We start from the raw sequence: 25543 nt of genomic DNA, 5'->3' as shown, positions 1-25543 counted from the left end.
CTTGCTCAATGGTAGTAAGTGGGATTCGAACCCGGGTCTTCTGGTTCATAGGCGAGTGTGTTACCCACTAGGCTACTACCACCCTAGGCAAAAGGATAAAACAAACACAAAAAAGCCTGCGTGGTTGCCATCAAATCTTCTGCATTTTTCAAGCAGTTCCCATAGAAACTTATGTAATTCGCACTGGATAAGAGTGTTTGTCAAATTATGTGTCCTCTGTATTTCACCCATTACCTTGGTGAGCCGTGGGCAGCCATGACAGGCACCCGGGGAGCAGTGTGTGGTGACGGTGCTTTGCTCAGTGGCACCTTGCCGTTTCAGTATTTGAACCCACATCCTTTTGCTTACGAGTCTGTTTCCTTATCCGGTAGCAGTGGCGGAGCTGTGGCCAGGCTGGGGGTGGACGTGGTCTGACTTATGGAAAACGCACCATTTTGAAAGGAGAAAAACATATCAATTGACAAATTATATATCTTCCAGTTTGTCATCTGTCTCTATGCCCACTATGCCCACTATGTCACTCAAATTGCCATCAAGTAAGTGAACTTCCTTTTAGCCATTTATGAATTGCCCATTGCAAGATATTTATTAGTTCTGAGGCTAATTTGTTGTAAATACCACATTTCAATCTGTAAATTGTGTAATTGATTCATGACAGCAAAACATTGTATTGGGACTATGGAAGCCAAATGTATATCACATCCAGAAAAAAAAAAAACAAATGACCATTTTAAACCACTAAAGATTTACTAAAGATGGAGATTTACCACTAAATCTCCATTTATACCGGCTGTATGTGAGAATCGCCAAGCATCAGCTAATATACAAAAGGGTTTCATGCAAAGTTGATATTTTATGGTAATGCAATGTCTCTCAGAAATTCTTGTCTAAACTATGATACGCATGCCATTAAAATGTTAAATAGCCCTGCATTTTTTGACAGACATGTACGCCACCCCAAAATGATCACAGATCCATCCTGACCACTGAAAATCTCCTGGCCTGCGAGGCCACAATGCAGATAATAACATGCATTCATGGAGACCACATCCATGCTGGAGTTCAGCATGGACGTTACAACTCTTTTGTTGAGCAGTGAGGTTTTCAGGGTGACTGTGTGAAGAAATGAGAGCGATAGCAAGAACTGAAGGTAAAAAACAAAAAAAAAAACTATCTTTGTGCACGTAAACAGTGACCGACTTTTCCCGCTGGAGGGCGACACACATGCAGGATTCAGGCCGACCAGCTTCACTGCCCTGTTTGACAATTTTCATAATTCATCTGATGGACTTTCTGCTAACTTTAACCATATTCCCTGTATTCGACTGTACTGGCTGTTGATTACTGTAAAAGAAAATTATGATATTATTATTATTATTATTAGTAGTAGTAGTAATAATAACAACCACAACAATAATAATAACAATAATCAATCGCATATTGTTATACCTATATACATTGAAATATGAACAAGCAAATCATTCTAATAATTCGAACTCCCTTCTGATAACAAAAGCGCGCATAGTTGAAACACAGTAGATTTGGGATGAATTGAAGGCGGATTTAGTGCGCTGCGTGTCGGGAACGCGAGGTAGAATGATGGGCGTGGTGCTGGTGTGGGTGTGGTGACGGGACGGGACGGGATGGACGGAGGGACGGAGGGAGGGACGGGCGGATTAGGCGCCTCCGTGCGTAAACGTGCGTCTTGTGCGCCTCCGCTCGGCTCCAGCAGCCCGTAATTTGGGATTTTACGGATCCTGGATGCCGTGGATTAGCAGCCCGGCCTGAGCACGTCTATGCTGAGGGTGAGTGTAATAACCACGGACTTTCCATCGCGATTTTTGCAAAACGAGGCAGCCGCCGTCCTCAGATTAACGAGGAATTACCGGAGACTTTCCGTCCTACCGTAACGCAGAGGCCTCTGTCAACGCAAATGTAGATATACAGTTAGAACAAAATGTATTTTGCGCCATTGTAGTGGAAAAAAAACCTCGCCGATGACCCAATCCAGCAGTCTATTGACACAAATTGCAGGATATTCTCTTATGTAATTCGACATTTGGGTTGTCATCAGGATTATCAGACCCATTAATAATTACAACATGACTAACGCAGTTTAGGGCTGGTTTGTTCGCTCATACTAAGACGTGTGAAATGAATTAAAAGCAAATAAACAGGATTATAACTTCGCCACCAGAGACCATGTGCCTTGGAGACCATTTCTCATTCCATTTCTGAGAAGTATTATTATTATTATTAAGTAGAATATTAATGCAAGCAGCAGAATGCGTGTGGATTGGTGACTAGTCTGTGGTCTGTGAAGCAAAACATTCAGCAGTTTAGGCAAATCTGTGAAGGCTGTAGGAGTGTTGGTCTCACTGTCTGATGCCTGTCTCTGTGTCTCCCTCTCTGTGGGCTCGTGTCTTTAAAAAAATGTCTGTAGTTTAATGCGATCTAATGACAAAATTGTCGTTCCTGAGAAGGAGCAGAGATGGAAGGCAGAGTTGGAGTTGATATGGGAGATATGGAAAAGAAAAGAAAACACACGCCTCAACATCAGAGCTATATGTTTGCATTTTTACTGGGTGCTGAATATTTGAATACTTGTCAGCGAATAACAACTAATAAAAAAAAGGCATATGAATCGTTTTGCAGAGCCATTCACAAGTGCAACATGCATGAATACCAACATTACAACAAATACAATGGCTAGATGGTTATAGGGTCACTCCAGACCCTATGTGTGTGTGTAACATGACAGCAAAATCAAAGTTCCCTGTATTACCTGCATCATAGAGACAAAGTCTGTGTAATAGTTTCATACTTGAGGAATCTATTTAAGTTTTTATGATTAACATATGATTAAATCAGCACCATAGGCAGCTCTTATTTCGACGCAGCCTTTTATAAATGCAGTAACCACGCGGAACAAAGATTTGCAGTAGGTGTCTGGGTGTTTTACTGAGGGGTCACAGCCTAGTTAACCTATGCAAGCACCAATCCATCTTACAAAGTAGCCTTACGAGTAGCTGTATACATGGATGCCTGGTTTTATAAAAGGAAACAGTAATAAAATAACCTTTGCCATTATCGGAGTGTTAAACAGGGTCAACATGAGGCCACTTCTGCCTCATGTCAGAAGTCCTTCCTTGCTTTAAGCTAAGTGACTGGTTGACCATAAGCGAGTGTTGCTGATTGTGCCATTAAGGCTCAGAGTTTGTGTCTGAAGTGGTTTTTGGGCGCTGGAGTCGAATGGCTTTTATTGGTGTGGGTGGAATAAATGCTCATTAGGATAATGGCGGGTTGAGAGCATGCATAAAGAGACTGATGTGATTATTACTGCTTCTCCAGCAGTGAAGGAGGAGATGTTCACTTGTTATAAATGTGTACATCTAACAAGCCAACATAACCCTTAATGTAAAAAACATGCTAACTTATCTTTTGTCTCTGTTGCTGCACTACATTGATTAGCCAACTTACAGTAAATACATCAATGTGTGTGTGTGTGTGTGTGTGTGTGTGTGTGTGTGTGTGTTTGTGTGGTCTAGGAAGATCTAATTGGATTGGCTTACATGTAGCCTGTCATCACAACCAATCAGAAGTGCCCTCCCACCCTAATCCCTATTAGAGAGAGAACTGGAGTGGAGGAAGCGGATACATACTGTACACTCATGCTCTGATTTACTCCTGGAAACAAAGTACCACCCACCCCAAACATAATTACACTTACAAAATCTGCCACTACGCTAAAAACATTCACAATAAACCACCTTGGCAAAGGCACTAGCATTGTGTTTCACGTCATTTTACACTGGGCTTAAGGTCAAGAAGTGCAAAGTCAGGACTGTTCTCACCCTGGCCGTCTATATCACGGTGATAGCACCAGCACCTATGGTCTGCATCCATTGTATCATGTGGGATAAGCAGGCTGCATTTCAGGAATCAGATGTCACCATAGGATTGTTCAGAGGTGATGTGCACAACTTTGAGTCCAAAAAACCTAATTCAAAACCTAAACTATGGGTCATGGGTGAAATCCAAACTGAAAATGTAAAGTCAGCCATAATATTAAAACCAGGTGCCGGATCTTTGAACGTCCCTTCATGTCACCAACTAACATCTAAGACTCATGTCACCAACTAAGAACTAAGATCCATTGATGCATGGACTTCTGAAGAGGTTTTGAGATATTTGTATCTAGATTTTGGCCAGATCAAATAGAGATCTGGGGGAATTTGTTGCCATTCCTGCAACAATCTTTTGGTTGGTAGTCCTCTTTAATTACAGGGCCTAATGTCCCACTGAAGGACATTGCACATTCCAGACAGCTGGAAGAGACAGGGGTCAGCATAACATAAACACACTGAATATCACTCGCTGCAGTTCCGGGCGTGTTGTTGATGACAGGTGGCGATGATGATGGCAGACCTGCTTTGGACCGACGGGACACCACCTGGTGGGCGAAGATGGTTGGATGGTAACCGTAGCAGACCTCGAAGGGGCTGCAGCCAGTGGCAGATGAGACGTGCATGTTGTTGGCCAGCTCCGCCCACAGGAGGTAGTGAGGCCATGTGCGTTGGTGGTTAGAAGTGAAGCACCGCAGGTATAACGTCCCAGCTGCTGGTTGGCTCTCTCCGCCTGGCCATTGGTCTGAGGGTGGTAACCAGAGGTGTGAACCTTCACAGGTCTCATGATTCGATTCGATTATGATTATCAATGCTCCAATATCATCATGATGCAGACCATACATTTTCTACATGGTCACATTCAAAAATGTGTTTTCAAAAACAAGAGTTACACCTCGTACACCTGTGTGGACACACCCGCACTCACCTGACGGCCCATAAGCCAGAAAAAGGCCTGGTCCAGACGTCCATGGCGTCAGGTGAGCGTGGACTAAACACAGACTGCTTTTCTACTCCTTCTACTCCTCTACTCCTCTACTACTGACCGAACGCACAAAAAGCACGCATGTTTTTCTTGATGAAATCCAGGGCAAGGTGGATCCAAGGGATGGGCAGTGGACAGTGAGGGTCGGTGGCTGGAGTAGTAGGTTTCTTGGCCCGGGCACTATGGAATCAGATTTGTGCCAAGTTTTTTAAACTTTCATAATATCAAACGAAAATACAACATTGAAATGTATTTGTAAGAGGTTTCTAATTTTGACAACAGACCTTTTCTTACATCTCGCTCTTTTTCATTTTCTGGATGAGTGCGTCAAAAGTGGTGGACATCTCCCGGCTGACAATCTCGCTGCGAATCCTGGGGGTCAGGCCTTCATAGTAGATCATCCAGAGGGTGTGGGCATCCAACAGTGTTTTGGTGTCCTGAGCATGCCGATTAATTGGTTGACGGATGAGGAAGCCTGGTGCAGGTGATAAAGTTGGAAGGACACATCCTCCACCGCATCCGGATGGCAGAAAGTGGCTTTTATTTTTATTGCGAAGGCCGGATAGGACAGCAAAACAGAGTTGGGTGACGATAGGCCATAGTACGCCCATTCTACAGCTTGACCGGTCAGCAACTTCTAACAACTCCTCTGTAACTACTGATTGTAGGTGTTTGATTGATGCCATAAATGTAAATGTACTCTTGGTCGAAAGGTCATGTTTAGTGACCAGGGAGTGTTTCAGCATACCCCAGTATTCACCTTCTGGGAGAAAATCCAAAGGCAGCTCACAGACACTGGATTAAACAGTCTGCTGAAATCATTCATGGCCACAAGAAGTTTGCAGCATTGTGGTCTAGATGGATAGACATGACCATTTTATTATGTACTATTTTAATTAGAATACACTGATGAATAGATATTTCATCCATGAATATGTATGCAATATATAGATGGCTACTTGGTTACATCTAGTCCAAATCATTGAATTAAAACACAATGTTTAATTTAGTGAAAGTGAAGTGATTGTCATTGTGAAGCAAAGCAAGTACCGCACATAGTGCACACAATGAAATGTTTCCTTTGCATTTAACCTATCATTTAACCTTGGCGGCTTGGGCTTCAAACTGGAAACCTTCCAAGCTGGTCTTCTTCCTTACCCACTATGCCACCACTGCCCCAATTCCTTCCCTTTATATTACAATTCTATTAAATTTCTTTGTTGGCCCAGTTTGTCAGTGTTGCATACATGTGCACTTTATGTCGGCCTGTAACTTTGTTGAAATGTCACATGTAGCACTGGGTTCCGGAGAAACGTTGTTTCACTATATACAGTCTAATCTGTATGTAGCTGAAATGGCAATAAAGCTCACTTAAACTTGACCCATTCTGCACACAAGAAAAAGCAGGTGTTTTTCCTTTTTAAATAGGTGTCATTGTCTAGCTCCAGGCTTATTGGATGTGACTTGAATGCAGACCTTCATTCATAATCCGAAGCTGTATGCATATGTTACAGATGACATTTTGATCCTTTGGGAGAGGCAGAGGTCACTGAAGAAATAGTGTGGTCATATGGGTCATTTTCATACACTTTTCACTTCTCTCCTTGCCTTAAACTTGGTTTCACATTCAATTCCTTTTCCCTGTTTCTTTTCGCTTTGTTCCTCCGGTCTCCGAACCGACCCTCTATCCCTGGCTTCTTGTCATATGTTTGTTTGCGCGTGTGTGATTGTGTTAGCATACATGTGCACTCGTGCATGATCCAGCATGAGCGAGTGTGCATTTGTCGGCACGTGTGTGTTTTTGTCAGTCTGTATTTGTGTGTGTGGCTGCATTATCTGCATATATAATTGATGGGGCTGCACTCTGTGGGTCAGCCCAGCTCTCAGCTGCATTAGCTGCCGGCTCGCCCCAGTGACAGGACAGGGACACAAATACAACACAAAGTAAATCCAGCCTGTCCCATCCTGTTCACCTCGCACTCGGGAACAAGACGGAACTAAACTCAGATGCAAATTTATTTTTGAAAAGCTGTCTTCTCCATAACAGCAGCACTTCCTGTGAAGTGAACACTGTGTTACCTACACGCCGAGGCCCATATAAAAATTCTGCAACATTAGAAGATCTGTTAATAGGCTTAGTGAGGGGGATATGGAGAGATAAACACATGTGAAGCTAAGGCGGTGGAAGAGTGTCTTTGAGGAGGGGAATGTGAAGGGGAAGGAAATAAATGGAGAAGGAAAGAAAGTCCCAGCAGGTCTGTTCCTCTAGCTCCCCCTGTCTCCGCTCAGGCCTGATGAATTATTCAGAGACGCCGAGCTGAAAATGGGCAGAGAGGAGACTCCAATGAGCTAGGAACCCTCTCTCTTTTGCTCTTTGTACTTCACTATGTCACTCACTTTCACACAATATATTTAGAAATGTTTCATGTACATTCGTTATATATACATTTCAATGCATTGTCAGTGTGAAAAAGGATGCTCATTCTTTCCTGCTTTCTCTCACCAGGCACATGCAGAGGGGTTTCCTTTAGGGGCTTGAACCCCTGCCTCTTTGTCCCTTAATATCTTAAGTGCCCTTTTTAGACAGCCTATAAATTTTTTACTTTTTGTATATATATGAAAATGACCTAAAAATGCTTTATAGCTCACTGCCAATAAGTGGTTAACCTTGTTATCACTAGAGGTGTGTACCTTAACTTCTCTCATGATTCCATTCAATTACGATTATGATTATTAATGCATTGATTATCGATGCATCATGATGTATTCCATCAATTTTTCTACATTATTTCACATTATGTTTTGAAAAATGTCAGTGAGATGAGAGTTAAGGCTTCGTTCACGTGCCGTTTGAGCCGCACGTTCAGATGGCATCAAATAAAAACTTTTTCTCAGTGAAACTGCAATCAAATGGAGCTACAAAACACAGTAAAATCATGTATCAATGTGTTTTTGCCTATGACACTCCTGGCCGGCATTAGCCTAGTTCGTTAAACATTTCCCCTTTTCTTGCTACCTTCATCCGACTGTTCACATAATTGATCGTTTATGAATTTTGTTATGTTAATAAAATAATTTTGAGAAAAAGTCTTGAGAAAAGCTTTTACAAATCCATAAGCAGTGGTGGCCTAGTTGGTTAAAATCCCAAACTGCCATGGTTCCACTGAGGTCCCCTTAAACAAGGTATCATCCCCACACAAATGTTGAATTTGGTACCCATGAAAAAGAGATGTAAGAAGAGTTGTGTTCTTACACTTGTGCTTATTACATACATTATTTGCATGCAAAATACATTTGCATTTGTATATATGTTATGAATGTGCCTGTGTATGACTGTGTGTGTGTGTGTGTGTGTGTGTGTTTTGGTGAGGGTTAGCTGCTGTGATCGGCTCTGTGTGTGACGCAGTAACAACTTGTCCAAGCCTAATGAAGCTCCTAACATCTAATCCCATTATCTTACCCTTCCATAACCCCTCAGTCATCTGGGTGTGGCTTTTGTTTGTCAGTCTGACAGTGACACCCAAACATTTGCAGTGGAATATATGTATGAAGATTTTATTACATGCGCTGTGGTTAACTAATTAACTAATTGGCCACTACAATTAGCAAACTATCATTTACGTTTAACCCGTTAGCTGTATCCAATGGTTTTAACATGGCCGCACATTAGGACTTCCCCTCTATACATGGAAATCCTACTCCTTCACAGAGTGCCCTTTAATCTGTTTTATGCCGAGTGAGTGAGAAAGCGAGCGAGAGACAGAGACAGATGCATGCAGACTTTTTTGTCCTCCCCACCATAAAATCAGTCTATTGATTGAAGGACTGGAGCATCAAGTCTTGTTCTGTGATAAAAAGTGTTTACCTTATGCACAAAATCTGATGATTCGGTTTGATTTACCTGCAATAAAATGAGCCTTGATCCATTAAGAGGATGCACAAAGAGGTACACTGATGAGAACACTTCTTTATTTACTGTAGTCTTTTTATTACAACTACTGTCATGAGTGCAATATAATGTCAGTAATATGTCACAGGTCAATGTCCTTTTGATCCCTGCTGTCAGTTCAGAGATTGCCCAGACATTTAGCCAAACTGCCAGTTTCTAAATGTCAAATCGATCCATGCAAAAAGGTACAAATATGGTTCTTATACCTCTTATATGCAGATTTGTATTCAACTCCACCCCACCTCTCCTTTTTCAAAACTTTCAGAACTTGACTATAAACTGTAAAGTGCTTTAAAAGCATGTTAAGTGCTTCTCAGTCTGTACATTAGACATTATAGTTTTTATAGATCAAAGCCAGTTTGCACAATGCCCACTGGAACCACCATGTAGGTCATAGAAAACAATGTGTTATGAATATATATGTATATTTCATATTCTTATTTATTGTATTTTTTTTATTGTTGTTTGTCAGTAAAAGGTATGTCCCATTATCCCTCAGATCAAGCCACAGTCCCATTTCATCTCACTTTCAGGAATTTTGTACCAAGTGTGCAGAAACAATGCAGTTATCTGGAGAGTGAAGCAGTGTGCTGTGTTGGTGAAAATGACGCCAATCTGTTGTGCTTTGAAGGATGTGTAAATGTGATGGTGATGATGATGATTGTCCTGAATTGTGCTGTACTGATGATGTTAAGGGCTGCAGCTTAGCAGACACAGTGAAATCTGAGAGCATAAATGAGATAATGTGGCAGTGAGTCATCCTCTCAAGAGAGGCCATTCTTCCATTCTCTACCCTTCTCTTTATTTCTCTCGCTTGCTCTCTGTGTCGCTCTCTCGCACTGTGTATTTTTTCTTGTGCCATTGCTTTTTTGGAGCAGTTGATACATTTGACCATATTAGCGAAAAACCACAACTACACTGTCCCATATAACAAAGGAACTATCACACCACAGCATTTTGCAATATTCAGGATCTATTTCACTGCAGCGCAGTCAGCAGTCATGTCATGCCACATGGGGCTGAGAAGATGGAAATGAACACACTCGACCTTTGTGGAACAAGCAGTGGATTTTAATGAACAGAAAAAGGCACAATGGCCAAAATACAAAGAAAAAAAAGACATGCAGCATATACATCACCCATGCAGGATGAGGGAGTGAGGGAGAAAACCAACATATAACCACAAGGGTTCTAATCACCCCATTAGCTGATGCTCATTGGGCACAGGTGATTAGAACACTTGTGTGCATGTGACTGGTAGCTGCCTTGGCATCACATAGACCTTAAAAGCCCATTGAGACATACTGTATGTGATTTTGGGCTATATAAGAAATAAATGTTGTTGTTGTTGTAGACCCCCCACAAGGGCATTGTCCCCGTTCTGTCCTGGCCGGACTCAGACATCTCTACCTTTCCCTCCCAGTCAACCAGGAGGTGCCCCAGCCACTCTCTTAAGTGTCTCGTCCAAATCGAGGGACAAAGCTCTGCAGTCCCTCTGTCCCTAGCATGTTCTATTCCTGACAAGTTAGGCCTTATCAGGGCTCTTAGTTTTGTAACTCAAAATCTATAGAAACCGAATGAGAATTGCTGGTGTCTTCCTCTTGTAAGTCACTTTGGATAAAAGCATCTGCTAAGTAAAGTAAGTAAAGTAAGACACCAGGAGTCTGGGCCTGCTCCCCCTTTCTGGCTCCGCCCGTTCACCACTCCTCCATCCCACCTTGGGGCCAGGAACTCTTGTCTGTACTGTACACCCCTGGTGCTGTTTAGCACCCCCACCGGCTGGACATGGATAGATCCCTGGACCTGCCACCTCAAATTTGGTGGCACTTGGGAGGTGGGTTGAGGGCATTGAGGCTTAGGCGTGTGTCAACCACAGCTTTTTTACCTGCAGGGAGACAGAAGCAGGATGGGGGTAGAGAGAGACAAACAGGACATGCAGCATGAACACTGTGACACAGAGAGAGAGATGGACAAACATCAGGGTAATCCAGCTGAAGATCAGAACACCCTACTGGGACAGCCAGAAGCAGGGCCGGGTGCCCTGCGGCTGGGATGGGCTGGTCAGTGTTGACCTCGTCTCATCGCCGGAAGCTTTTCAGCAAGCGGCCACTGTAAACATCTTCCTCCCATGGTGAACCCCATTCTCCACCATTGTCTTATTCCTTGTTTAACCAGTTGAGTGGCTCTTCCACGCAATGCTAATCGACCCTAATGGAAAAGCAGAGCCGGGGAGTGGTAAACCTCATCTTCGCCGTCGCTCTCTGTCTCGCCCAGCGTATCTTCCCACTCCCATCCATCGTCCATCAGGTCAGAATCTGACCAGTAGGAGTCGTAGGGTGGAGAGGTAGTGGGGAGGAGCCCACTTCGCCCACTTTTTAGTTTTGTGTCCTTTTCCTTTTTATTGCATTTTGAAAAAGACATTGCCATAATATATATGTCCATTATACAAAGAATGATGTCTGCTGTCCAGCAGTGTATTTTGGCCAGTCAGCTCCCAGTGATCTTTCCATTTACTTTACATTATTGTATATTGATTGTTTTGACCCTTAAAGTTCATTGAATGGGGAGCTATTAAACTGTGTCAAGTTAGCAGACACAGGTCAGAAAGTCCAAAATTAATCTCTGCATCATCATGTCACAATTGACGTTTGACTGACATGAGGTGAATAAACAAGGTCTCACTGTATAAGCAGTATGGGGACCAGAAAAAGGAAACTGAACCAAGTCCAGCACATTTGGGATGACTTGCTTTCATCTGACCTGTGGGTGGTGACCTTTGACCTTTAACCTTGCAGGTAAATGGAGGAGCGGGACAGAAGCCGGTCTCCGTCCCGCCGGACTAGCCGAGTGGAGCAGGTTGTTGGGCGTTGGTTACGCCGCTCAAGAGACTCCACCAGCAGGTGTGTGATATCTTTGACTCACTCCCTGTCCTTCTCTCATTCCCCAACCAATATCGCAGAGGTCTTGCAGTCCATATTGTAGTTTTGCCCACTGTTACTATATAAAAAATGCCCACAATAACTGCTCAGCTGTTTCAATTATGAATTTTAACTGAATAAATAGATGTGACAGGGCCAGTGGTAAGTGTGGCTATTAGACCCTGCAGTACAGGAACAAGGCATTTTTTATTGTAAAAGTGAAATATTTGTAAATAATAATCATATTGCAGCAAAGTTGTCACAGTTTCCTTTTTGATGAAAAATTTCACATTTTAAGCAAATCAATGAGCCCCTGTTGAACTCATCCTAAGATCGCAATTTATTTCTTGAAATTAGCAAATAATATGAAATAATAATAATGAAATTATACAAAGATAATCCTTCTTTTCCTTTAATAGAGAGCGTGTTCTTGAAGAAGGCCGGGTGGTTGATAGTGGAGCCTCAGACCAGAGAAGCTTTCCTATTAGGGTGACGGTTCAGCTGCTACGAGACCCGACCCTTCAATCTCATGGCTTCACTGTGACCACACAGTCCCCTTTACTCGTGCATGATGTGACCCCAGGTAAATAAGACCACAACCCTACTGAAATGTTGTTCGTCTCTGTGCATATTTGTTACAGGTTGTTTTTCAGACAGTTAAGATTTCTACTAGCACGGTCGGGTTAACCCCAGGTGAAACATGGACACGAGGTCTAGATAGATGCTTCATTACATACTTGAATGAAGACACACTGAGCTAACACACTAGTGTCTTCAGGTAGACTACACATTGGATTGCAGGTTAGCGTCTTATAATTTCAGTAAATAATTAAACAAATGTTATTTCGAAATATCCACATGTAACAGCATGTTTAATCTATCTAAAGTTATTCATTTATTAGTAGAAAGGATTTACTATAGCTGCTTAAACATTTATTTAACCATTCAAATGCCGATTATTGCTGATATATACACAGTGGAGTGTTTTATGACCATTAAGGTGAGCTGATATTATGAAGGGAAACCCTGTGCTGAGTTTGTGGAAGTACAGCTAGTTGTTTTATGAACACAGGAAATGTGTTTAATGGAAATCAATAGCTCATTGACAATGGCGTCCCATAATCACTCGGATGCTTCCTTTTGGTAAAAAGCAAGTTAAAGGCTTCCCAGAATTTTTATATAAATATATAATATATATATATATATTTTTTTTAGTACAGATAAATTGTGAATGTGTGATCGGTGACTACAGGATGTAGCAGACTGTAGATTGGCACACAAGAGTGCCTTTCCCCCACGTGCAGCAGGCAGGAGGGATGGATATCACACCAGGAAATGAATAGTCAGTATCAGCTTATGCCATCTGTTCTACCCTTACTGCCCACAGCCAGCTCTTGCAAACGAATGCAGTCGCTTTTATTAAAAGTGCCAGATATCAAGCAACGCAGAGTGATGCATTTCCAGGATTTCAGTGTTTATCTGTTTCTTCCTGGAATAGCCAGGTATTACCATACCCGTATCTATTACCATATCAGTTTTGAAATGAATGTTGATTTAAATATAATTAATTCCCCTTTGTAGTTGTTTGAGTAGTAAGTTGAATATTGTGGTAAATGGGTAGGGCAGGAAGGATTGGTGACCTCTGTGGCTTCTGCATGTCAGGCCTTTTTTGATTCCATATTGGACAAACAATCCAAAACTGCTGCTCTTAGCACCATTAAAATTAAAACTGAATAGGACTAAAATTGTGTTTGTGCATTTGTTGTAGGTGGCCCAGCAGATGGTAGACTTGTGCCTGGCGATCAGCCCCTGAAAATCAACAGTGTCGCTGTTGATGACCTCTCTGCAGAGCAGGCCGCTGACATCATCAGGTACATTAGCTGCTTTTATTGTCATCTGAATATCATGTGATTAAATCCTGTGTTTCATTATTCCTTATTTACTTTTTTTCCTTTCTCATAGGGAATGTCAAGACACACTAACAATAACAGTCCTCAGGAATACCGTGGTAAACCTCCTCCTCACAAACATGTAATGCAGTGTAAGAGCTTTAGAGCTCCAAGTGGGTTTGTGCATCCAACCTAGCATTTGTGGGCTTTCTGCATTAGTGCGCTCCTGTAGATATCCAGATATAGAAAATATCCAGATATAGATATTATACAAATTGTTGCACACATGTAATAACCCCTTAATGCTTTTGTCATTGACACCCACTATAGATTCCTCTTTACTATTCATTTTATTGATGCAATAATGGCATGGAATAAATACATGGATTTGGTGTCTGGAATGTTCCTCAAATGTTCTAGGATTGCTCAGGGGTTAATCAAATGTATTGCCTTTATTTTTTTTCTTGACTGAAAAGTACACAGACCATGAAGACAATGGTTATTAAAACTGCTATATACAAGTAGAGAGTGTGGGTAGCATAGCAAAACCCCATTCTCTAATAATTTCATCTTTATACAAACATGCTGTCCACTCTCAACTGCAGTAATACTGGTGCTGAGGTACAGAGTGATTGGATGCCAAAATAAATAAATAAATATTATGGGGCGTGCGTATCATCAGCAAAGCATCATCTGAACGCTGTAACTCATTATTCAAAGCCACTCTTAATAAGAGTGGAATTTGAAAAATTCTCTGAAAATCAAATGTATTCCAGGGCCCCAAGTCATCGTTTATAACCCCAGAGAAGAGAGCAAAGCTGAAGTCTAACCCGGTCAAGGTGCGATTTGCAGAGGAGGTGCTAGTCAATGGTCACACTCAGGTCAGTCATCGGCACTGAACAGTGCGGTACACACCACAGAGCTCTCGCTTAACTGAGTTAACACTGTTTGAATGATATGCCATTGTTAGAGTTGCTTTAAAAAGACCTGCCGCAGTAGGACACCGTGTCATTAGTGGAAATACAATATTTCCCTGATCGGGATCTGCTGTGCTGAAATTTGACCTGTCTCGGAAGATCCTTGCTGGGATGCATAAATATGCTCAGCCTCTTCCTCTTCAGGTCACAAATGAATGCATGAGTGTGTCTTACATCCATTAAACTTCTCAAAACCTCAAACTACAAAGATGTTCAAAGACGATGAGAGAAGAGCAATGCCCTCCACCATCTGCACAGCACCATGACCAGACATTTGTCCTGAGGACATGTCCCCCATGCAATACACCTTTGTATCTCCTCCAAACAACTGTCTTGCTATTTGGCTGCCTTGCCATCGCGTTGTTGCATCTTATCAGTTGACTGCCGGATTGACTATGTTAACCCTTGTGTTGTTTCTTTTTTCATTTTTGTACAGTCATTTTGGACAAATGTTTTGAGACCAACACAAATACAGTTTGCTGCTTCCATTTTCATTGTGGCAATTTGCATATACTCCCGAATGTAATGAAGAATGATCAGAATGATTATAATGAATTGCTAAATTCCTCTTTGTCATGAAAATGAACTTAATCCCAAAAAAACATGTCCACTGCATTTCTGGCCTGCCACAAAAACACCTACTGAGATCAATTCAGTGATCCTCTCATTAACGCAAGTGAGTGTTGATGAACACAAGGCTGGAGATCATTCTGTCTTGCTGACTTAATTAGAATTGCAGACTGGAGGCTTTAAAAAGGTGATGCTTGAAATTATTGTTCTGCCTTTGTTAACCATGGTTACCTGCAAGGAAACATGTTCAGTCATCATTGTGTTGAATAAAAAAGGGCTTCAGAGGCAATGATATTGCTGCTACTAAGATTGCACCTAAATCAACCTTTAAGGAGAGGGGATCAGGTGTTGTGAAGAAGGATTCAGGGTTCCCAAGTCTCCTAAAGATGATTCAGCTGCAGAATCGGGGGTAGGCACCAGTTCAGAGCTTGCTCAGGAATGGCAGCAGGCAGGTGTGAGGGCATCTGCACACACAGTGAGGTGAAGACTTTTGGAGGATGGCCTTGTGTCAAGAAGACCACCACTGCCCACTACCCACTTTTCAAAACCTCAAACTACAAAGATGTTCAAAAAAGATGAGGGAAGAGCAATGCCCTCCACCATCTGCACAGCACCATGACCAGACTGTTGTCCTGAGGACATCATTTGAACCTGTGGTCAGTCCTCGAGAGGCAGGCGGACAAACGTAAACCCACAAACACTGATTATGAAGGAATTGGTTCTATCAGTCAGGATTTGGCCCTGAAGCTGATTGACAGCATGTCAGAGCGAATTGCACAGGTCTGGAAAAAATGGGCCAACTCTGCAAATATGATCTTTTTGCATAAACCTCATGTAATTATCAATAAAAACCTTTGATCTAAAAACACTGAAGTAGCAAACTTTGTGAAAACCACTATTTGTGTCATTCTCTAAACTTTTGTCCATGACTGTACTTGTTTGTTTGTTGATCTGTTGTTTTTTTTTTTTTACTTTTTTGTACTAGTTTTATACTTGTTTATCTGCTATTAGCACTTTTTTAATTCTTGTTTTGTATTTTTTCTGTTTTTTTTTCTTGTGCATGGTACATGTCTGGAATACATTGCTGGTCTGTCTGTCTGTCTAAAACACATTCATTATTTGTCAGGTAATCCTGACATTTATTCAATATGAAGGACATGCACACAAGGTGGATTGCTGACTTAAATTTTCCATAGATGCGACTAAATAATGTTGTCACCCTGTGGAAGGCTGGATGGCAGCCGTGACCCTGATATTGATCAAGCAGATATGGATAGTGAATGAGAGTGAGTGATAGAGGACAAGTTCATGGTTAACACACAGTACTATATAAGTGTGTGCATGTCTGTGGCATACTGCAGATCCAAGAGCTTCATTAAGTGGCCTCTACACTGATAATTGAAATGACTCTCAGAAGGCAGCACTGAGATTTGCTTAAACTCGAACCTCTGCTAAGCAGTGGAATAAATGTGTGTCGTAATCACATTGCGATTTAGCCCGATCAGCATTCCATTATTTAAATAACCAACATGTTTAAAGTGTCTTTTCTGTCTTTTCTGTTTCTAGGGCAACTCTCTGCTATTTCTTCCAAATGTGTTAAAGGTGTACCTGGAAAATGGTCAGACAAAGGCCTTCAAATTTGACAGCAAGACCACCGTTAAGGTGCCTTTTACTAAACTGATTGAGTTCTTTTTCGTAAAATTGAATCTGGGTGTTGGTGTGAAAGGTTCTGCTCTTCATTGTGCAGGACATTGTGATGACCCTGAAGGAGAAGCTCTCCATCGCTCGCATCGAGCACTTCACTCTGGTGCTGGAGCAGCAGTACAGCAGCAATAAACTCCTCATGTTGCACGAGGAGGAGCTAATACAGCAGGTGAATGCATATACATGTGTTTTGAGGTCGTTATGAAAATAAAACACAAGAATAGCTATTTGCGCAAATACTGTAATTTTCTTTACTGTACACATAAATTATCCAGAAATCAAAGGGAATTATTCCTTGTGGGAATCACACACACACATAAATAGACCAATTGTTTTAGGTGGTGGGGAAGAAGGAGACCCATGACTACAGGTGTCTGTTTAGGATCTGCTTTGTGCCGAGAAACCATCAAGACATGCTGGAGGACGACCCGGTGGCCTTTGAGTACCTGTATCTTCAGGTGTGTGTGTTTGTAGACTGTAAAGCCAGAACTCACTGTGACCTACATGTGCATATCTGGACACAGTGGTGTTGTTAACGTTTGTCCTGATATACAGTCGTGAGAATGACACAAATACTGTTTTTTACAAAGTTTGCTTCTTCAGTGTTTTTACATCTTTTTGTCAGTTGTTTCTGTGGTGTATTGAAGTGTAATTACAAGTTTCAACAGCTTTTATTGATAATTACATCAAGTTTATGCAATTTGCAGTTTTGGCCCTTTTTTGTCAAGACCTGGCATGCTGTCAATCAACTTCTGATCCAAATCCTGACTGATGGCGACCCATTCCTTGATAATCAGTGTGGGGTTTTGTTTGTCCACCCACTTCTTGAGGATTGACCACAAATTCTCAATTGGATTAAGGTCCTGGGAGTTTCCTGGCCATGGACCCAAAATGTCAATGTTTTGTTTTGTTCCCCGAGCCTCTGCCTTATGGCACAGTGCTCCATCATTCTGGAAAAGGGACATTGTTCTTAGATGGTTGGGGAAAGTTGCTGGCTGTGTTCTTATGCAAAATTGTGAGTGAGTCCACTCCTTCGAATGAGAAGCAGCCAATGCGTGAAATGGGTAAAATGCAGTTTCACAAACATTGTTTTTAATATAGATTAGGCTCATTTTCATGTCAAATAGGGACTTTGCAATTCATCTGATCACTCTTCATAACATTGTGGCATTTAAAAAACAGTAAACTTTGTGAAACAGTATTTGTGAAACAGTATTTGTGTCATTCACTAAACTTTTGGCCATGACTGTACTTGTGTCCGTAAACTTGTGTTGTAATCTGTAGTGTGTACTCCTTACCACAAGGGGTCAGTGTCAAGGTTAAAAACCAAATAAATGAATGAATACCTGTACCTTAAAATAGCAATCTGTTGGGTGCAGATCTCGCAAATTGCATCCCTGTATATGTTCCATTCATTTTTGAGTATGTGTAAAAAAACATGTACAAAGAATGCAGGATACGGACTGCAGCGCCTTAAGTGGTGTGTTGCACTCTTGAATTTGAATACATGTCTGTGTTTGTGTGTGTGTGTCGGGGGTTGTGCGCAGTGTGTGAGTGATGTGTTGCAGGAGAGGTTTGCAGTGGAGATGAAGTGTAATACTGCTCTAAGACTGGCAGCACTACACATTCAGGAGCGACTGGCCAGTTCTGGACAGTCCCCTAAAACCCCACTGAAAACTGTCACGTAAGGACCAAAATACTCAAGACATGCTTAAAAAAAGCATGCACACACAGACAGAAAATTCACTGATTGTGTGATTACTTATAGTGTGTGTTGTGTTGCCGGTTTACAGGAAGGAGTGGGGAATTGAGAGCTTCGTCTCCACAACCCTGCTGAGGAACATGAGAGAGAAGGACCTGAGGAAAGCCATCAGCTACCATATGAAAAGAACCATAAACCTGGAGCCTAAACAGAAGGTTGGGTAGCAGCTCTCTTGATACTGCGGACAGGGGGCCTACTTTGTATTTTAACTGGAGGACAACATTTGGAAATTCCTCCATTTATACCAAATTGCTGGAGGGTCTTTTGCTTATTCATGCGCTGATATATTGTCCTACATCCTTGTAGCTAATTTCTGTGAACCAGGCGAGGCTGAACTACCTGAATGATATGGGGGAGCTCAAGTCGTATGGGGGGAGATCGTTCAGTGCCACTCTAATGGTAAGATCCACTCGACATCATATGTTTTACTGATGTGTGCGCTAGTTTTGCACTCGTCTGTTTTTAAAGATATTTAAAGTTCATAATAGCCATTCTACTGAGTAATAAAATATTCAGTGACTACAGGCAGGTGTTTCTGCCCACTTTCTTGCTCATTTATATGCCGTGTTAAACGAAAAACACCTCACGGTGGATTTGGTTAATAGACTTTGCAGAATGATCAGTGTGCTTTGAAATCATATATGGCTCTAGGTTTAGCTTTTAGTCTGAAATTCTGAAATGTTTTTATTTATTCATTTGAACCTAAACCATTTATTATTATGTTTGTTGACATTGAGTGTATTTATACATTTATTCTATTTTTATGCCCTACGTTATGCCCTACGTATGAGAAATACTGAGACAGTTAATCAGTATGATTACTCGTGATGGATGACTCTTAATTACGAATCAGTGGTGGATATTAACAAAGTCAATGTAATTCGTTACGGTACTTAAGTAGTTTTTTGTGACATCACTGAGTCATGTTGAAGTGTGAGGAGTAGTATTTTCGGCACGTTTACTTCCAGTGTCTTGGTATGGGTAGTATCGATATTTAGGATCGATCCCCAACTCAGCAGCACTAAAATATGTTTGGTGTGGCTGAGGGTGCTTCTGTAGTTGAGAAAATGTGCGTTTCAAGGATGCCACCAAAAAGTTATGCAGACAGATTATCAGTTAGTTGTCAAAAATCTGTCCGTATCATGGCAGATTCATGAGTTTCAGCAAGGCGCAGATTTTACTTGCAGCATTGACAGGTCAAAATAGATTTAGGTGATCATATTTACAGTATTTTCAAATGCATAGATCACATATACTTATCATTTTTGCATATTATCATACAATCCAAGCTGTTACATGATATAATGATCACTCTAAACAATTATATTGTGAATACAGTAGTAGATACATTTTAGATTCAAATTAGATTAATATGATAGAATTATTTCATTTGAATAACACAAACTCAGTTTCTTCCCTCCAGCTTCAAGACAGAGAATCCATGGTGAGTTTACTCGTTGGTGCTCAGTATGGCGTGAGCCAAGTGATCAACCACAAACTGAGCATCATGACCACGCTGACAGAGTTCACCAGCATCACCAGAGTGGAGCTCATTCCGGAGTCTGAGCGCGTCAGCCTGGTCAAAATCTACCTCCAGGACATCAAGGTAGAAGAAGTATGAACCTCAACACACGGAAAGACATGTTTGTGTGCCTGCTTGTGACAGCGCTGCCAGTCCTTCACCTTGTTTGTCTACAGCCAATCACTCTGCTGCTGGAGTCGGCGGCAGCCAAAGAGCTGTCCTGTCTGGTGGCTGGTTACTGCAAGCTGATGGTGAACCCGAACGTCTGCGTGTTCCCGTGGACAAGTAGCCGCAAGAGCCCTCGGATATCAGCAGAGGAGGGTATGTATGCCTACAAACGGCGGGATCATCATTTTTATCAGATGATTACTGCATCCTATCAGAAGAGTTATAAAAAGTGAGATCCATTTAGTTCTCTGCGTGCAGGATATGTGTCTCGCTGTGGCAGCGACTCCGAAGACTCCGACACCGACGTGGACGCTCTGCTGGCTCACGTGGCCAGTGCTGCACATGACAGCCACCAGAGGGCCAAAGAGCCACTGGCGAAAGAGGCGGAAAGGACAGATAAAGAACAGGGTGGAGAGGAGAAGACGGAGCAGGACAACAAAGACACAACAGACAATTCAGCAGAGAATGGAAGAGAAACCGAGACACAGAAAAGGGAAGAAAAGGAGCATGACGAAGAGATCAGAAATATGCAGCGGGAAGGTGGAGCGACTGTGGAGAATGAGGAAAGTTCTGAACAGGGACAGACAGGACTGTTGGAGGAGCCAGCATCAGAGGCGTCTGATTCGTGCCGAACAGACTCCCATGTCCTCTGTAGTGTCTCCAGCGATTCCATGGATGCCCTGGAGGAAGATGACCTGCTAACGTTCTTCTCTGCTACCCGGCCCTGCCATCTGAGCGTGAGAGACGCATACCGTCTGCACGAAAGCCTGTCCCCAGTGCCACGCCACGAGTCTCCGTCAATCGATGGTTGCCACCGAAGCCTGTCCCATAGCGATGGGGACAGTGACCCTTTCCAGTGTTTGGCAGCGCTCTCGAGCATGGCAGCAAGTCTGCCAAGTCCGCCGGAGGCCAGCGAGGAAGAGGAGGACGGTGGCGAGGAGGAGACGGGCAGTGATGTCTGCGTGTTCACCTTCAAACAGAGCGACGCTCGCCACTTCTACAACATATGCTCCAGTGTCACACCCGACAGCGCCCGCAGTTTACCCAGGATTCCCTCGCAGGGGGAGGGAGAGGAAGAAGAGCGAGAGATGGCCTCCGTACCCCTCCTTCGGCCCCCGCCTGGCTTTGGGGACAGCAGCTCAGATGACGAGTTTTTCGATGCTCAGGAGAGACTGGTGTCCCCAGAACAGCCATCATCTGCCAGTATGACCCGAGGTGAGAAACAGTTCTATTACGTAGGATTCAGAAATTGTGCTGTATCACTGATCGTTGTAAAATATAGATTCATATGTGTGTATTTATTTGCATGTAGAAAATTCAACTGAATCCAGTGGCATAAAACGAACTCTCAGTCTGAGTGACATTGGCCTTAAAGTGACTGAAGGAAGCAACGAGAGAAGAGGAGAGGCGTGGCAAACAGAGGACAGAGACAGGACATTTTCGCTGTCGGAGAGAAGATCGCGAAAACGCCGGTCCTTCTTGGAGACGGATTTCACTTCCCTCGTGTCATTTCCAGGCCAGAACCAAAGATGGCGGCAACAGGACGGGGGACCCATTCACAGCGCTGAGGGGTTTCAGGGCATCGGCCACAATCCATGCCCTACAGTGATGTCTTTTACCTGTACTGAGTCCGAACCGTACCAACTCGAATCCAAACCAATCACCGTGTCCCGCCGCAGGGCGGCCAGCAGTGCTCTCCGCGAGCACGGTAACCACAGGAGGCGGCACTTAACAGAGATGGAGGTAGAACCTGATGCCATGGAAACCAAAGCGGTAACTGAGCTTCTGCCCACTGCTATATCGGCCGTGCGCTCGTGTGCAGAGCCCGACCAGAGTAGAAATGCTGACCGGGAAGGGGAACCGGTAGGTGGCTTGTTCGAAAGTCTCTTTGCTAGCCACTTATTTTTCAGGCAGCCAGACGGGAAGATACAAAACCACGACTCAGCGAACGATGAGGATGGACAGATAAATAGGCCTTCTTGCCCTGACCAGGAGGAGCCTCCTGCCACTCTGCACCAGTACTCCATCCCAATCATACTCTGCACATCGAACTCTGATGCAGAGGGATCAGAAGAACTGGAAATGGAACCGTTCGTGTCTTCCACTAACAGGTCGAATGGGGTGGAATCAGGCCAGAGGGTTCTGTCCCAGGCTGAGGAAGAAGAGGAAGATACAGATAGCACTGGGGAGACTTCCTATCAGGAGCCCCCAAAATCCTTGGAGCCCCAGACTAGCTTTTTAATGTCTCCATGTTCCACAGGGATCATGGGTCGTCTATCAGCCTCTACACTGAGGGGGAAGATCCAGAGTCTTCCGCTTTACCTGTCTCGTTCCCAAGAAATGAATAGTGAGGACTTTGTTGAATCTAACCCTACGTTCAGAAGAAGGTTCTCAGAGACAGAGAGAGGGAGAAGACATCATGGAAATGAGCATGTGCATGAGGAAAAGCAGGAAGCTGTCACCTCTGATGTCACTGAGGTGAAGGTGGTGACAATTGTGTCTGAAGAGGTTACAGAGGTGATCGAGGAGGTGTTGGAGGTTGGTCAGCGAAGCCCAGCCTCCCGGACCGAGGCGAACGCCCCTCACAGCCCTCGGCCACAGAAAGACGTCCCGTTCAAACATGACCCCACCAATAACAACAGCCCACCAATGGTGGTAGTGACCACACAGAGTCTGAATGGACCTTGGGGGATAAGCTGCCCCCATGCTGGTGACCAAACCCACATGCACTTTCTCCCGTCGGGGTGTGGCATGTTCACAAACTTTGATTCTCGGCCTACCCTGTCCCAGCCACAGTCTTTGCCCAACGCAAGCCCGCAGGGAAAGCCGGATTTAGGCTGTAACTCCATGCTTGCCCAGGGCTGTGAGGTGCTTCTGGAAGGAGTCCAGACCCCGATGGAAGTGTGTGGCTGCCAGTCTGTCTACACCAACTGCTTCAGTGGCGTCCTGGACAAGGACAGCTTCGATGACGAGCTGACGGTTTATGAGTTCTCCTGCCGCACACAAGGAAACATCACTGGGGGTCTTCCTTTTGTGGCCATCCCCCCTCCTCCCTCTTCTTCCCCGTTCTCCCCCACCTCCTCCTCCTCTTCTTCCTCACCCCTTCCATCGTTCCCCTGTGTGGTCCTACCCCCCTCCAACGAGCTCAGCCCCCTGCTCTCCCCACTCGAGCGTGTCCACTGTTTCCTGTCTGAGCGCGAAGACGGGACCATTGCTGCTTTACTGACCCGCAAATACTCCTCAGCCCCTGCTGGCTTCTCAGCACTCCAAAAGGACGTAGAGACGCTCCTGTCCCTCTTGGGGAGTGCTCTGTCCACGCGTGGCGGTATCCATGAGGCACTGGAGCATCACAGGGACTCGTGTGCCGCACACTTCTCGGAAAACAAGAGGTGCCTGCACGCGGAGGCCCGCGGGCTGTTAGCGGGGTGCCAGCAGGTGGTGCGGACTGGACAGAGCCCCGAGGAGACCCTGCAGGCGCTGGTGCAGAGCTTCCGTGCCCTGGTGCAGCTGGCGTCCATCTGCCTGTACTTCACCAGCTGCGCGCGGTGCCAGGAGCGCCACGCGCAGGCACTGGCCGGCCTGGCGGACGTGACGCGGACGTACCGGGAGTTCGCCCGCGCGGCCGAGCACGTCGGCAGCACCGCCACCGGCAAGCCGAGCAGCTGCCACGACCTCAGCATCAAGTTGCTGGCACGCCAGTGCACAGCCCTCACCACCTCGGTGTTCTGCCTCACACAACTCTTCCGCACCCTCACTGCACTCTGACCCATGACCTGTGAGGTGCCACCAATGTTGTCCGCTGTGTGCTGAAGGTCCTTTGAGGTGAAGGAATTGTTCTAATGAACAAACGGAATTTTGGGAAGAGAAGATCTGGTCTGCTTTGTCTGAAGGACAAGAATGTATGTCTCATATGAGGTCTGACCAACCCTTTTGAGATGAGGTTTCCAGGTGAAGTCGGGAAGGACTTTTAGGTGTTGGCTAAATGTAAAGGCGAACAGAATCCGATCTTTCGAAGAGTAGATGAGATTAATACGAATGTGCTTTACAATTACTGTGCTCCAGCGCAGGCTTGGTCACAGAGGGCATGTACACTCCCACACACAGGGCAAAGGGGGGTGGGGTCACTGTTCATGACTGCAGTATCACACATCCAGTGACATACAAGCTTGTGGTAGAACATTTTAAGGGTAATGAGTTAAAGAAAAAAAATCGTATTATTCCATTTTTGGCTTCAGATATTTAGCGTCCCTTGCCTCATCAGCAAATATTGTTCTATGAACAATTTTCCCCCCCAATGCATAGACAAATGCGTTTGATGTTATACCAAACTTTACTTATGGGCTTATTTTATTTGTTTGTTTATTTATTTATGTATTTATTTATTTATATGAACCAAATCAACATTAGAATAATTCTCATATTAACTGTTTACAGAAACAAATGTCATTTAGCATTCTACTCTAATGTGTACCAAAGAGGCATGACTGGTGTATTTTTAGCTAGACCATGTAAAGTGAGGAATACATTCTGTATGCTTTATGTTTGTCCCAAAGAATTCTGTTGTGCTTTTTACTGTCTCCATACTGCTGCTTTTGGAGATGGCAAACAGTGTGTAATAAGGATCCCAACGAGAGGTGAAAAGCCAACAAGCCAAAAAAACACAATCCTGAAAATGACTGTTTTGGTCATTTAATGAAAAATATAACTCATATCAACAAAATGTTATTATATCAGTTTTAAATCCATCCTTTTCATTGAAGTTGCACTACACATAAAATGCACTGTTGTTTGACCCAGACATTCCAAAAGCACAGTGACTGTTTGCCACAAGATAACCATACAAAATGCTGCTGGACATTTTATCAAAGGTTTCAGATAAACAACAGCACTGTGTTTCCTGAGGGTTGTTTGTATTCGACCAAACTGCAGTACATCCATGTCTACTAATGGTTGAAAATCTGAAAAATCTGAAAATGACAGTGTATGTTTAAGTAACTGGTGTTTTATTTGAATATGTGTATTAAAATGAGCTGTGCACAATGATTTATTGGCATGTGAGAAACCCATATAATATCTGCAGTTGTTGTCTTCCAGGGGAATGTGTGTGTATGTATGTACGTATGAATGGTTGGGTAGATGGCTGTTGCTTGGTAATGTATTGACACTATTAAAATAAATTTTTGAATGCATTTTA

At 43.5% G+C, this 25543-nt stretch overlaps 1 protein-coding gene across 5 annotated transcripts; it reads left to right on the top strand.

Moving 5' to 3' along the window:
* The first annotated feature begins 1664 nt into the window (after positions 1-1664).
* Positions 1665-25543, top strand: frmpd1a (FERM and PDZ domain containing 1a). 5 transcript variants are annotated; one of them, XM_028975883.1, is made up of 16 exons: positions 1665-1805; positions 11635-11739; positions 12177-12340; positions 13526-13628; positions 13720-13765; positions 14423-14527; positions 16760-16855; positions 16941-17066; positions 17236-17355; positions 18445-18581; positions 18691-18814; positions 18966-19058; positions 20083-20265; positions 20358-20502; positions 20608-21564; positions 21662-25543. In XM_028975883.1, the coding sequence occupies exons 2-16, from the start codon at positions 11639-11641 to the stop codon at positions 24112-24114; spliced, it is 4953 nt and encodes a 1650-aa protein (XP_028831716.1). In that variant the 5' UTR covers positions 1665-1805; positions 11635-11638; the 3' UTR covers positions 24115-25543. The 5 variants fall into 5 exon arrangements, with proteins under 5 accessions (XP_028831716.1, XP_028831715.1, XP_028831717.1 ...); XM_028975882.1 differs by having other exon boundaries at positions 20083-20274; XM_028975884.1 differs by lacking the exon at positions 14423-14527 and having other exon boundaries at positions 20083-20274.

Source organism: Denticeps clupeoides, chromosome 4 (assembly GCF_900700375.1).
Source record: "Denticeps clupeoides chromosome 4, fDenClu1.1, whole genome shotgun sequence".
Taxonomy (NCBI): Eukaryota; Metazoa; Chordata; class Actinopteri; order Clupeiformes; family Denticipitidae; genus Denticeps; species Denticeps clupeoides.
This window is presented reverse-complemented; position numbering and strand designations above follow the sequence as displayed.